General features: G+C 33.9%; 1 protein-coding gene across 9 annotated transcripts in view; it reads right to left on the bottom strand.

Annotated features, from left to right (window-relative positions):
* Positions 1-1,649: 1,649 nt before the first annotated feature.
* Positions 1,650-14,933, bottom strand: part of LOC143253418 (NAD(+) hydrolase sarm1-like) — a 60,067-nt gene continuing 46,783 nt past the window's right edge. For all 9 annotated transcript variants that reach the window (XM_076507278.1, XM_076507276.1, XM_076507277.1 and 6 more), the window contains 5 exons: positions 12,030-12,265; positions 9,968-10,070; positions 6,571-6,760; positions 5,264-5,385; positions 1,650-3,660 (listed from right to left, as the gene is read on the bottom strand). In XM_076507278.1, coding sequence (XP_076363393.1) covers positions 3,444-3,660; positions 5,264-5,385; positions 6,571-6,760; positions 9,968-10,070; positions 12,030-12,265 — 868 coding nt within the window. In that variant the 3' untranslated portion in view covers positions 1,650-3,443. The remainder of the gene's footprint in view (positions 3,661-5,263; positions 5,386-6,570; positions 6,761-9,967; positions 10,071-12,029; positions 12,266-14,933) is intronic.

Below are 14,933 nucleotides of genomic sequence, written 5' to 3'. Positions count from 1 at the left end.
GTGCCAATAAAATACCTAAATGCTTTGTGTTATAGAAGCAAGATTCTGGCAACCCATTGCTAAGCCTTTCGTTTGGTACCAGTGGATCTCATGTTATTTAGATTGGCGACAAAATTCGTTTGTACCTCAAACAGAAAATATAGGGTGGGAATAAATTGAACTATACTTCCTCAACATCTCAACCCAATAAAATGTATATATATTGAACTATACTTCCTCAACATCTCAACCCAATAAAATGTATATATATTGAACTACATAGAAAAGCCTGTATAACTTACTCCTGAACAATACACTAGGTTATGCGTGAAATGAGTTAGCCATAGAACGTGACAAAGATTTCCTAGAGACGTTTTAGAGTCGAACTAGCAACAGAAGATGAACAGAATCATTCAGAAAACTGTTTTTATATATATATATTTCCCAAGCCATGTTATTTTTGCAGACACTCGAAAACTATGAATTTTATGTTCTCGAAGATCCGTACATTAGATTTCACCTTAACTTTACTTTCTTTGACAGAGAAGTATAATTTATCATTCTTCAAAAAATATGCTTATAATTTGTACATCTCTAAATTATTTTCTCAAGTTTATAAGCTTGCATATTCGGTAATCTCTTGGGCAGGCAAATTTTTAAAACTATCATTTGTAATCCCCTATTTATTATAACTTATAACTAGAATAAAATAAAATGTAAAAAGTTAAAATTAATAATTGTAATAAGAGATCTTCGTAGTTTATTGTAAAATACAAAAGTTATTAATTTTTATCATGTAGTGAGGACAACGACCAACGGATAAAATTAAAACTTGTTTTTAACAGTCCAGACTATAATATCGTTCATATTTAATTTGGGTGAAGACCAATCTATAGCTCCTTTCTATGAGTCCTTCCAGTGGCTCAGCGGCTAGTCTGAAGGTTTATAATGCTAAAAATTGGGTTTCGATACCCGTGGTGGGTACAGTACAGATAGCTCATTGTGTAACTTTGTGTTTAATTATAAATAAACGGAAAACTGTTCTATGAATTGTTTACAGAAACGCTAATTGCCAGTTAAATTAATTAAGGTTATATAGGTGCTCTGTACGTTAGTACGAAAACGGTTTTAGATACCCATTACACCTTTATAGTCCAGAGGTGCAGCAGTAAGTCTGAGGGCTTGTAATGTAAAGAAGTTGGGTTTCGATACCCACGGTGGGAAGAGCACATGTCTGGTCATGCTACACAAGACGACCGTGCATCTTGTAAATAGCTGCAGTGTAGTTACCATTGCAAAAAGCTTCATCGTAAGATTTTAATATCCAAAGCATCATACTTCTTCCTGTATGCTTTCTATAAGCCATCTAGTGTACACGAGTACGACAGTTTTGCAGTGCGAGTGTCAATCCAATGGCAAAGAAATCAATAGGTTCTATACCCAGCTACATCACAATATCAACGAATGCCAAACAGTATGAAAATGTAGTTCTGATATATATTCCGTTCCACCACGAGCGTATATTAAATGTGATTGTCATATGACGTTTTGGTTTACATAGTTAAAATAAGTTTAATACAACGTACTCAACACTGAAGTACTGACTAACAGAGAAATATATTTTTTCTTCATCCAGTTATCTTGGGTTCAGTGACAAATACCACAATATTCATACATAAAAACTGATTTTATTATAAATTTACACAAAACATGGCTTATTTCACCTACAAAAATCAAGTAACTTTACACTAACGAGGTTGAAACTTGAACAATCAAGGTAAAAGAAAGAAAAAAATGGCCACGAGAAAAATAAACGAAAAGTTTTTTTATACGTTAAATACGCACCATATTGTTAACTTAATGCAAAGCTATGTCGATTTGTTAAGGTTAAAGTGTACCATAATTTAGTTATTCTGTAGCTCATTTCCTATTTAATTTCTGATAGCGGCAAGCAATATTCTAATCCAACTATAAAATGTACTATCATGAACTCGTCTATTACAAACAACAACCGATAGAGTGCTCATTGAATTTGGAGATACTTGTTCAATGAAAACAGCAAAGTTACCATTTCAAACTTCCGTCGTGTAAAAAATATTATTTTCTACAAAGTTGCGACGCCAGCGCCGTAACCAAGACAAATTTGATACATCACATTTCTCACAATATCTTGTGACACGAGTCAAGTGACGAAAAACAATACAGTTAACGGCAGTTAAAAACAAATAAACGTGGAACACGCTCAACTACGGTTTAAATATTAACTGCCTTATTAGGAAAAGTTTACAGAGCCAAGAGTGATTCTACGATTAAGTACAATTTAGCGAAGTTGAAACACCGTTATAGTTTGTGGCTTATTCCAAAACTGGTGATTCATATCTGGTGTACTATTTATTTTAGACTGACATATAGCAAGCAAAACAGCTAATTATGGCCTTCTGTAGCAATGTTCAACAAACCAGTTTTACACCTTTTATGTAATACAAGTTTTATGGTAAATCCATACTGTCCCTTTATAAGGCTTCTGAAATCCGGTTTCAAGTGAAGGTGTGGATGAGGATTATGACACATTCTTCCTGGACGGAATGCAAATCCATCAGAGGTTAACCTCAGCTAATAAGTGGTGTCCATCATGCAGCTGGGTGGACTGAAACAAATAGGTTTAAAGTATCTTCCTAAAGTTCACATCAGCATGACGTGGGTAAGTTTCGAACTCACAACCATCCAAGTGCGAGATGAAAGACACTGAGCCACGATGCGTCATTGATTGATATTTAATTATATTACTGATCGATAAAAGGATCATAGATAAAACATGGAAACGAAACCAATCGGAATTCAATATCTTTGTCTACAAATAACCTGTCGTCTGCATCGCAGTAAAATGTTGTTATATTCTATTAATAAGTGGGTTAAACTTAAGCCTTTTCATTAAAATATGTAATTAATTGAAACTCGTAATCTTTGAAGCTAGCAAATCAGTTATTATTATTTTATCATAATTTAATTTCACTGTAACAATAAAGTGCCTGTTGAAAGGTCCGTCTGCTTAGTTTTTACGTAATTCGGAATTAAGAGCGCTAAATATATTTACGAATGAAAACGACTGCGATTTACTAATGTTTAGAACAACCTAAGCTTCTAAATGACAGGAGGTTTCACGTGATACGTAGAAAATATTTAAAAGAGACAAAACCTAAATAAAAAAAACAAACAAAACACCAGGTTGCGATTGTTACACAATGTGTTACATGATAAAGACAGTGATGAGCGCGTGTCTGAACCGTTACTACCGCACGTTGTCTTACAAGTTCGTGGAAATATAAAAACCTAAACTCGACCTTGCTTATTCATAGCTCAGGTACTAGGCCTTAATAGAGAGACGAAGACCATGAGTCTACGCTATCGTGTTCCCAGGGTCTTTCTTGTTAACATCACAAAAGACGTGTCCTTAAAATTAGAAGTTAAAGTTCCACCGAACAAGAACTTCCCTTAGCACTATCGTAACTCGAGCTTCTCTGGAACACCTGACGTCCACTAAGTGTACTGGGGGTTCCAGGTGTTCCAGGTCCCCCCATTCCGATGTGTCGTCCAAGGGGACCATCCGGCCGCACGTTCAGCTCCCCGCGCATGAACCTCTCGAGCTTGTCGACGCAGGCGTCTTGGTAGTCGTGAATCCACCTTGAAAATTAAAATTGAACTTTAGTAGCATATCAGCTTATTCGGTAACTGCCTAAACAAAGTTATAGATGTTCTGTTTTTACATTAAGTTTTTCCTTTTCTATATACAAAGATGCCAGAATATGTTACCACAGTAACTTTACAAAAGACATTTCTTTCTTTTTTTTTTTAATTTCGCGCAAAGCTACACGAGGGCTATCTGCGCTAGCTGTTCCTAATTTAGCAGTGTAAGACTAGAGGGAAAGCATCTAGTCATCACCACCCATCGCCAATTCTTGGGCTACTCTTTTTACTAACGAATAGTGAAATTGAGTGACACTTTATAACTGCTCCACGGCTGCAAGAGTGAGTATGTTTAGTGAGGCGAGGATTCGAGCCCGCGACCCTCAAATTACGAGTCAAGCGCTCTAACCACCTGACCATGGGGGGCCTACAAGATAAATCTGCTGAGCATTAATTGGTTCGAATCATTTACACAGTGAGTAGACGAAGCGCTCGTCGAACCTCCAATGGGTCAGTGATAAGTCTAAGAAATCACGACGCTGAAATCCTTGGTTCGATTCCCCCTTCCCTAGTGGAAAGAGCACAGATAACCCAAAGTGTAGCTTTCGCTAAAACAAACATGTCTGCTTTACTGAAAGTGGCTTTCTCTGTATCATTTTCTGTTGTACACTTTTGACAAATATTGTGGCTGTTTCATTAAAGTATCTATAAAAATCCCTTAGTTTTAAATTGTATATTTCAGTAACCATTAGTTATAAGCAAGTTCCAGGAAATCGTACTTAATAAACTGTAAAGATATATAATGTTTTTATATAATTATCATCAGCATACATTTATGATTCTTTTAAGTTCACATGGAGTTTACAGCCTGGCATAGCCCGATTCACAGTCTGCAGTTTCGAATCCCGTCACAGAACATGTTCACCCTTTCAGTGTTGTGGGGCGTTGTAAATAATCTGACTTTTATTTCGCTATCTGTTTATAAAAAGTAATCTAAGAATTGGTGGTGTTGACTTCCCTCTACCCTGTCACTACTAATGCAAAGAAAGCTATCGAGCAGACTTGCGTTAAGTTTCACAACGTAAAAGAACATTTCGGTTTTTCTCCTTAGAAATTAAAATATCGAAGCTTTTTTTTAGTTCTGTGGTCAGATCCAGTTGTATCAGAGCAAAGTCACATTGGGTTAACTGCTATGTCCACCGCAGAAACTCGAACCCCGAATTTGGGGGTAGTAAGTCCGTAAACTTGCCGCTGCCCCACTGGCAACCGTATAATTCGAAGCTTATATCATAAATGATTTGTTTCATAGTACACAACATTTATATCTCTTTTTAGATATCTTCAAAACTACGAGGGCAGGTTAAAGGGGGAAGAATTAATATCTGTGTTTACACAAACTGCTTAATCCAAGGAATGTTCTTTAGGGAGAGCTTAAGGCGATCTTGTCTCGTAGCACTGAGTTAACACCCTATTAACTACTACGTTGTATTAAAGGATAAACATAGTAGTGTACAGACACCTTATCATATAAGGTTACAATGGTTGTTCACCTTAAACATGTTGCTCACGTTACTTTAGTTACACCAACGTTACGACATACCTCACACCATTAAAGTAACACACTGCCCTCATATCTTCTGGTAAACTTTCAGGTTCAGGCCATTGAAAATTGTCAAGAATTGGAATGATGTTACACTGGCTTTGGAGTGCTTCCACTATTTCCTAATAAACAAAAACTGCTTTAGGTATCGAGTAAGGAATAGATACTTAATGAACAAAATAAAGGTACAAAAGTTTATTGAATGCCGTAAGGAATAGTACAATATACATAATAAGTGTCATTAAAAATAGATAATAAATGTCATACTGAGTATTACAAAATAGATACTAAATATCATATTGAATAGTATAATATATATATTAAATGTCATACTGAATAGTACAAAATAGATACTAAATGCCATACCAAACAGTACAAAGTACATTCTAAATGTCATACTGAATAGCACAAAATAGCTAATAAATATCATATTGAATAGTACAAAATAGATACTAAATGCCATACCAAACAGTACAAAGTACATTCTAAATGTCATACTGAATAACACAAAATAGCTAATAAATATCATACTGAATAGTACAAAATAGATACTAAATGCCATACCAAACAGTACAAAGTACATTCTAAATGCCATACTGAATAGTACAAAGTAGCTAGTAAATATACTTAATAGTACAATGTAGATGATCAATGTCATACTGAATATATTACAAAATATATACTAAGTGTCATACTATTGTGGATAACTACACAAATGGATATTACATATCATACTGAATAGTACAAAATAGACACTTAGTGTCATACTATTGTGGATAACAACACAAATGGATATTTGACAGAGTTAAATGATTAAAGTTTATTATTTACTTCTTTATGTTTTAAGGTATCTTATACTGATAAAATCTCATAAGATTCGATCTACAGCTACTAAACAACACCATTCATTTCCAAATTCAGTCCATTTCCTGTCTGAGGACTGTAGCAAGATTTGTAAACGATGTGTACTTCATCAATGAGTAATTTTATGTAAATAGTGAATACGTTAAAAAGAACGTCTCAAGACTACATTAGGTTTAGTAGTAGAAACATTATGGTTAATAAATAGTACTGTACAGCACGCTCTGATTAGTCATTAGTTTGGATGATGCAGTATAAACGCACCGATTAATAAATTAAATATTATTATAATAGTTAGTACGAAGATTAATAAAAAAAAGTCTGAAGACAACAGTAGGCTTAGCAGTAGAAACATATTTAAGTAACAGTGTGAAAATACGCGAAGAAGACCAGATAGACATCCACTATCCATAATTATACCTACAATTTCTAATAACATTACCTACCTTGTGCACCCAATCTTTGCATTCAGTGTCCCGTATGCAACGAGCGAGAGCGTCTGACGTTAGAACTAAAATAAAATGTTTTGCTTGGTGTATGCTGTTGACGAGATTATTGTCAAATTTTCCAGCTTCGAGTCTCTCTACGTCTATAAAAACTGAAAAGCCTCGAAGTTGGAGGTGAACCTTCAGAAGGCTGAAAATAAAAGTAAAAATATGATTAGTTTGAACGTGCAGCAGACAACACAAATTTTCAACAACTACAAAAAACACAAAACTGCACAAAACGTTTAAATATAAATAACGACAGACCAACACAAACGAATGTAATATTCTCAACCATAATACTTTTACGAGGTCGGTTAAAAAAATACGCGGACTGTTTGAATTGCGCGGCTCCAGTTGGTTCTAGGGGAATCTGCTTGGTGTCGCTAGGTTTGCACAGATCAGCTGATTACGATGCCATTTTCCGATTGCAGATATCTTCATTTGTGTATTAGCTACGCGGTTTTAAGTGAAGTGCGATTTTTTGTTTGGCGGATTTCAGAATGAATGACCTGAAGGAGTAACGACTTGCTGTGAAATTTTGTGTTAAACTTGGAAAATCTGCAACTGAAACTTTTGCTATGCTTAACACGGCTTACGGTGATGTTGCTATGAAGCATACGGCATGTTTCAAGTGGCATGAACGTTTTAAGGATGGTCGACAGTCCATTGAAGATGATGAGCGTCCTGGACGTCCTTCCACGCAACTGACGACCCACACGTCGACAAAATCAACACCCTGGTGCGGGCAAATCGACGTCTGACTGTCAGGGAGCTGGATATCAGTTGGATCTTGTTACGAGATTTTGACCGAAAAATTGAAGATGCACCGCGTTGCTGCGAAATTTGTGCCTCAGAACTCGTGAGTTTTTGGCGAAACACTTGATCACTGTTCTTCCCCACCTCCCCTACTCACCTGACCTTGTTCCTTGCGATTTTTTCTTGTTCCCCAAACTCAAAAGACCCTTGAAAGGAAGAAGATTTGAGACGATTGCCGAGATTAAGGCAAATGCGACGAAGCGTACCAGGACTGTTTCAACAAGTGGAAACACCGTTGGGATAAGTGTTTACGTTTGGGAAGAGAGTACTTTGAAGGGGTCTTAGACCTGTAACTTCTAAATAAAGTACATTTTGTTTTATGACGTCAGTCCGCGTATTTTTTGAACAGCCCTCGTAAGATGACTTTGAACTGTTATCGAGTGTTGAGAAGTCGCATGAAGATTAGAAACTGGTAATTGTGAAAAAGTTTGGTTAGGAATAAAGGGGCCCGGCATGGCCAGGTGGTTAAGGCACTCAATTCGTAATCCGAGGATCGCGGGTTCGAATCCTCGTCACACCAAACATGCTCGTCCTTTCAGTCGTGGGAACGTTATAATGTGACAGTCATTCCCATTATTCGTTGATAAAAGAGTAGCCAAAGAGTTGACAGTGGGTGGTGATGACTAGCTGCCTTCAAAATTAGGGACGGCTAGCGCAGATAGCCCTTGTGAAGCTTTGCGCGAAATTCAAAACAAACTAAACCAATCATGGCGCTTCAATATACTGAGAATATATTCATTTTTGATAATGGAAGCGAAATATCACAGTAAACCATGGGAGAAATAAAGAAAAAAATTATAAGTAGATTACCGAAGAAAAATCAAACAAGCTTTATTAATAAGACCCAACAATCCCACAGTTAAGAAATATCCAAGTACATCTATTTATATTCTTTACTCGTTCATTCCCAACACATGTCTAAACTTACGTTACTATTTTACATAAAATATTTCATTTTTCTTTTAAATTGATTCATCTTCGTATTGTTTTTTAGGCTTACATAAATAATGTGTAACATTAACTGATATTTAGATAAGTTACATAAATGTGTAACATTAAATGATATTTAGATAACTTACATAAATAATGTGTAACATTAACTGATATTTAGATAACTTACATAAATAATGTGTAACATTAACTGATATTTAGATAAATTAATAATTAGAATCAATTCTAGAATTTAAATACATTGTTGGACTTTGAACGTTGATTTAAATACTAAAACATTCTTTACTGTAAAAACTTGTGTATGCTGTATTGATCGAACTTGTTCTAAAAATTAATCTTACTTACTGTAACCACAGAAATAACGTTTTGTGAAACTTCAGAAAGATGTGAAAAGTTATTTTTGTTTCATTTATAAGAACACTACGGTGCTTTTGTTAAATTGTAGAATTGTGATAAAAGTTAGTAAACCTATTTACACAATCTATTTAATGTAGCACCTACTGTGTTTGCTGGTGTATAAGATGAAAATTCTTACTTTTAAAAGAATGCTTAATTTTTATACACAGGCTCAAAGATAAGAGTTCCAGGAAGAGTAGCATATTTAACCCAAACTACATTACCTCTGTTACTTTTGTTTGCTTTCTTTAAGTAAGTGTGTTAACATTGTATCACCGACTACATTACAATAACATATATCTAATTGTATCATTTGTCTCGATTCTTCATAACTACAAGTTATTTGTTTCACATGCTGGTTATAATTAATCAAAACATTTTTTTTTATTTGAAATATATTGATCTAATGTCATACTAAGATATTGGTAATGTTATATTGAAAAAGTCCACTTATTTTGTAAACATGTTTTTATAGTAGATCACTATTTCTTAAGGTTTAGTATTTTTGTTATAGAAAAGGAGTTCAACTGTGATGGAAACTTTGTAAACTTCTTTATTACATGTTATGGCATATTGAGATGTCTGTAACATTTGAAGAACATAAAAACCACACTTGCGGGTGTATTGATTATTTCAGATCGCAGGTTAGCACAGTTTAGAAATAACTTCTAAGAATTTATTTACAAAAGTAACATTCTAGAGTTGCTAATAAACCTCAAAGAAATATACTTAATTTGCTAAAGAATTCCAGGATATTTTTATACATGAAATTGTCTTATACACCGGCAAATACGGTAGCATGTTTGGAATTACGTAGATCAGGTATGGAATACTGAGGCGCATGCGCAAAATGGCGAAAGAAACCAAACGAAGTTCATGAGCGCGTAATGTATGAAAACAAAAAACAACAACGCATCGAAACTGAACATGACTTTCTAATGCTCTATTACAATACATTTCCCGCCAGGACAACAGTACTATTTTCAACAGACAAACCAGATTATACTGTATATGGTAAAATTCTTAGCAGCCTGTAGATGAAAGAGTACATTAAAGGAATTAACCAAAATACAAGCAGAACCATCTACAGACCAAACCAAGCAATTAACTCTGAATACGAAACATTAAGAAAGTTATTTTAAATATACTCTGAAACATGCATTTTATTTATATTTATCACTTTAAGACTTACCTAGCAAGCTGAGAGCCAGTTGACCTACGATAACTAATGAAGACATCTAAAGTTTTGTTGCAACTAATATCACCATCACAACTGGTGTATGAATGGGTAGAACCTGTTTACAGAAAATAAGAAATTCAGTTTCTACTCGATAGTTAACATGGCCATTATAGTTTGTGTTGGTTCGTTTTTGCAGTTTTTCGGTGCTTACTGGACAGCGGAGTAATCCTTTTAAAATGCAATTAGAAGAACACTGGAATAAACCGTATTATCAGTGATAAGATATGAAAGTTGAAGTTCTCCCCACATCCAAGAAAAAGACATAACCAACGTAATAGGCTTAGTTTTTAACGGAGAAGAATAAATATTATTGAGACAAATCGCCCCAGAAAGTTTCAACAGATTTAAGACTTACAATATCAGGTTTAACGCATTATTGCTAATACCAAAATTATTTCCCTCTTGACGAGAACGACTTACATTTTCAGTCTTTATAGCGGTAAAACATGCTAATTCATGTTGAGGTTTGTGCGAAGCTCTTCATTATATGAATATTCTTTGATCCAAATTTGTTTGGAATTAAGGACAGAATTAGTCCTATAAAATCACCGCACATATAATTAATTGTCTTCAGTTTGTATGAGGCTGTATAATTTCGAGAGTTAGAACTTTTAAAATACGTAACAACATCAAAGTCCAACTATATTCTCGGACATGAGTAACATTAGTGGACAATAAACACTTTGAGATAATAGGAATATATTCGTATAATCTTTATATATTAAAGTACTTTAACCAAAATTACTGTTTTATGACGAATCTTCTTATTACAGGTTTTTATGGTTTTGTATTTTGTTTTTCACAAACATACTTTACATAAAACATTACCAAAGGAACTTTTAAAAAGACTTTGAACTCACATCAGGAACTTGGACATTGCCAAAGTTTATATATTTGAGGGTTGTCACCACCGTGAAATGACGTTAGAAAACAACCTTTAAAAGTAGTAACGTTTAATGTACTTAACAGACACGTGAGTGGAAACATTACAATATCACTCTTTCAGTGATGTCGAGAAACCCACTTGTTGAGAAATTTATATGCAAAAACGGCTCGTTTGGGTTGAGGAAGAAGGTCGAAACGTTGTTCGCTCTTCTATGTAAAATATTTTCTCAACCCAAACGAGCCGTTTTTGCATATAAATATCACTCTTTATCTCTTAGACATTGTTCTTTCCAACACGGTCCAGTAAAACAGACAGTGTAACTGTCCATCATTATTGGAAGCTGTAGCGCTGTTTTGCTTGCTAAAGGAATTCTGGCAATTTTGGATCGAATACGCTAGATAGATACGTCTGGCCTCCATCTTCAGTACGAATAACAGATAGGTTATGAACTCCTACCTGGTTGTACTTGGAGGATTTACTCTTATACATTAGTATTTCAATAATGGGCTCGTTTTGGAAATGAGACTAAAAGAGAGGGTGAAAGTCAGCAAAAGGAATTTGAAAAATGTTTGGTTATTCATGAAACTGTGAATAAACTCGAAGGTTAATTTTAGTAGTGGTGAAAGACGTCGATGTAAAACTCCAAGACATGAAGGCCACATTATCGTTGGACGCATCAAACGTTTGCTCTATGAAATCAAAAGTACATTTTGCTTCCCTATTTTTGTATTTAGTTTTTTTCTTTTTATCGGGTTTAACTTAAAAACGAGCTTTTAGCTCTCAGCAACAACAACAACAACATAAATCTTATATGATATTCAGAATGACTAGTAAAGCGAATAAGAGGGACTTATGGAACTGGAAATTTCTTCAGCCATGCACAGTTTAGTGCTATGAGACCCATGCGGTTAACATTGAAACTAGGGAATCATAGCTTTGTAAATTCTCTAACCATACACAGCTTACAAATTTTGCCCCGTTTGTTTAAATGCTATGCAAACCTTGCGGTAAACATTGAAATTACATAATTATAGATTCGAAAATTTTCATAATCATTCAAGGTTAACAAATTCCCACCAGTTTGTTTAGTACTGTGAGACCCTTGCGGTAAACATTGAAACTACTCACCTAGTAGTGCTTGCCAAATTCTTCGTCTGTGAATACTGTTACTGATACCACAGACCTCTTCCAGTTGGTCTTCCGTCAGAAAGGGAAAGACGTCTCTGGACAGTCCAGCCTGGAGCATAATGTAGGTGTACTGGCTATATTCTGAACCCAGTTCTTGTAGTATCACGTTAAGAGAGATTGTGTCGCAAGACGAGTAATCAGCGAGACGTTTCAGTTGGACCAGTTCCCGAAGAAACCTGTGCATACAAATAAAATGCCGCATTAAAGAAATTAATAATCATTATTCGAAATATGTTAGTATTAGGACCATAAATAGTTATTTAATGCTGTACATAGTAACGCGATAGTGATTAGTAGACAAACAATTAAAATAAAAGAGAATGCATGAATTAACAACCACTAAATTAATTACAAAGTAGTAAAACTTCTATATTTAGTATAAAGTTTCATGAATCACTGATAACTTCTATATTTAGTACAAAGTTTCATGAATCACTGATAACTTCTATATTTAGTGCAAAGTTTCATAAGTTACTGAGAACTTCTGTATTTAGTTCAAAGTTTCATAAATCACTGAGAACTTCTATATTTAGAACAAAGTTTCATGAATGAATGAGAATTTCTATATTTAGTACAAAGTTTCATGAAACGAGAAAATACGAACACGTTAACAGTCTTGAAAAACCATTTAATACGTTAACACACAAACTTAAAAAGGAGTAAAAGCGACATCTATTTTAATAATTATATTAATGATGCATAAATGAATATATATCTATATATATATCGTAAACTGTTATATTTAGAAATTTACTCTAACGCCAGTAAGTTGTAATGAATTTTAAAACTTAACTGAGCTTTTCGTCTACAGCATTACGAATGATTGAAGATTTACAAATAGAGCATTGAAATTATAATTTGACCGATAAAAATAACAACAAAATTGTCTAAAAGTGTGCTACTTTCGTTAAACAAAGTTAAATGAAGCGTTTTGAGGGCAAATGGCTTTGTATGAGAACCAGATGGCGTACATGTGAAAACTACTATTCAATTTAAACCAGATGTCGTGCACAAATGGTCACACAACTTATTCAGTCCGTAGAACAATGATCCCAAAACTTGGGATGATAAATAAAAAACGGGCTGAGGGTGGCCTAGTGGCTTAATGAGCCGGGCTGTGTCGTTAATCACCATGGTTCGCGTCCTGTTGCTGCCAAAAAATAATAATAATCGTGCTCCGAAGTTGGGGAATATGAGTGATTTATAAGAGTGAAGGTCAAATCCCACTATCCAATCTGACAAGAGAAATTCACTAGATTGTGGTGAAAGGGTTCTGTGTAGTTTTATCTACCACTTCAAAGTTTGGGGACGGCTAGCATAGGTAGCCCTCTATTACTTTAGGTGAAAATTCCAGAAAACAAACAATAAACAAAAATGGGTTTAAAATTCTAACTGTTTCCATATTGTTTGTAAGCAATATATTATTTAACCGGGAAATAACGTTTTGTTAGAAAAAAGTAGAACGATTTGTGAAAATAACCCTTTGACACACGTCTTCTCAATATAACCTGTCTTGACTTATGAACATAATTTTTTTGACACACATCAGGCCCGGCATGGCCAGGTGGTTAAGGCACTGGATGTATAATTTGAGGGTCGTAGGTTTTAATCCCCGTCACATCAAACATCCTCGCCCTTTGAGCCGTGGGGGCGTTATAATGTTTCGGTCAATCCCACTATTCGTTGGTAAAAGAGTAGCCCAAGAGTTGGCGGTGGGTGGTGATTACTAGCTGCCTTCTCTCTAGTCTTACACTTCTGAATTAGGGGCGGCTAGCACAGATAGTTCTCATGTAGCTTTGTGCGAAATTCAAAGCAAACAAACAATTGACACACGTCTTCTGAAAATAACCTATCTTGACATAAAGCTTTAGAAGACAAAGGAACATAAACTAGGTTGAAGTCAATTTTCACATCTAAATTCTGAGAAACACACATTTTCCAATAGGATTCTTTATAAATTGGACAGAGGATGTTATAAGAAGGGAAGTCACGTTAAAGATAAAACATAATGAAACATATAATAGTTTCCTGTGAGGTTAAACAAAGATTAAACATCTTGTTAGACAATTATCCGTCTCGACTTTATCTTTTTAATATTTGAAAACAGTCAACTACCAAGTTATTTTTATTTAACAAACTGTTTTCTAGGTATGGAACACTGTATACAGTAGTATAAAGTTAATCGCTAGTTTATAAATACTGCAGAATATCTAACTATAAATATAATAATAATTTTAAAAATCCTAAATCAATATTTGTGTTTTGATTATTATTATACTTTTCATGTCATTAATATTCTATATTTTGATCATATTACCATACTTTCATATCATTAATATTCTATATTTTAATCATATTACCATACTTTCATGTCATTAATATTCTATATTTTGATCATATTACCATACTTTCATGTCATTAATATTCTATATTTTAATCATATTACCATACTTTCATGTCATTAATATTCTATATTTTAATAATATTACTATACTTTTCACGTAATTAATATTCTATGTTTTGATCATATTACTATACTTTTCACGTCATTAATATTCTATGTTTTGATCATATTACTATACTTTTCTTGCGATTAATATTCTATGTTTGATTATTATTATACTTTAATGTCATTAATATTCTATGTTTTGATCATATTACTAACCTTTTCATGTCATTAATATTATATGTTTGATTATTATTATACTTTCATGTCATTAGTATTCTATGTTTTAATTATATTATTATACATTTCATGTTTATAATATTCTATCTTTTAATTATATGATTATACTTTCCTGTCATTAATATTCTGTTTTGATTATTATTATACTTTCATGTCAT

This window comes from Tachypleus tridentatus, chromosome 6, assembly GCF_004210375.1.
Source record: "Tachypleus tridentatus isolate NWPU-2018 chromosome 6, ASM421037v1, whole genome shotgun sequence".
NCBI lineage: Eukaryota > Metazoa > Arthropoda > Merostomata > Xiphosura > Limulidae > Tachypleus > Tachypleus tridentatus.
This window is presented reverse-complemented; position numbering and strand designations above follow the sequence as displayed.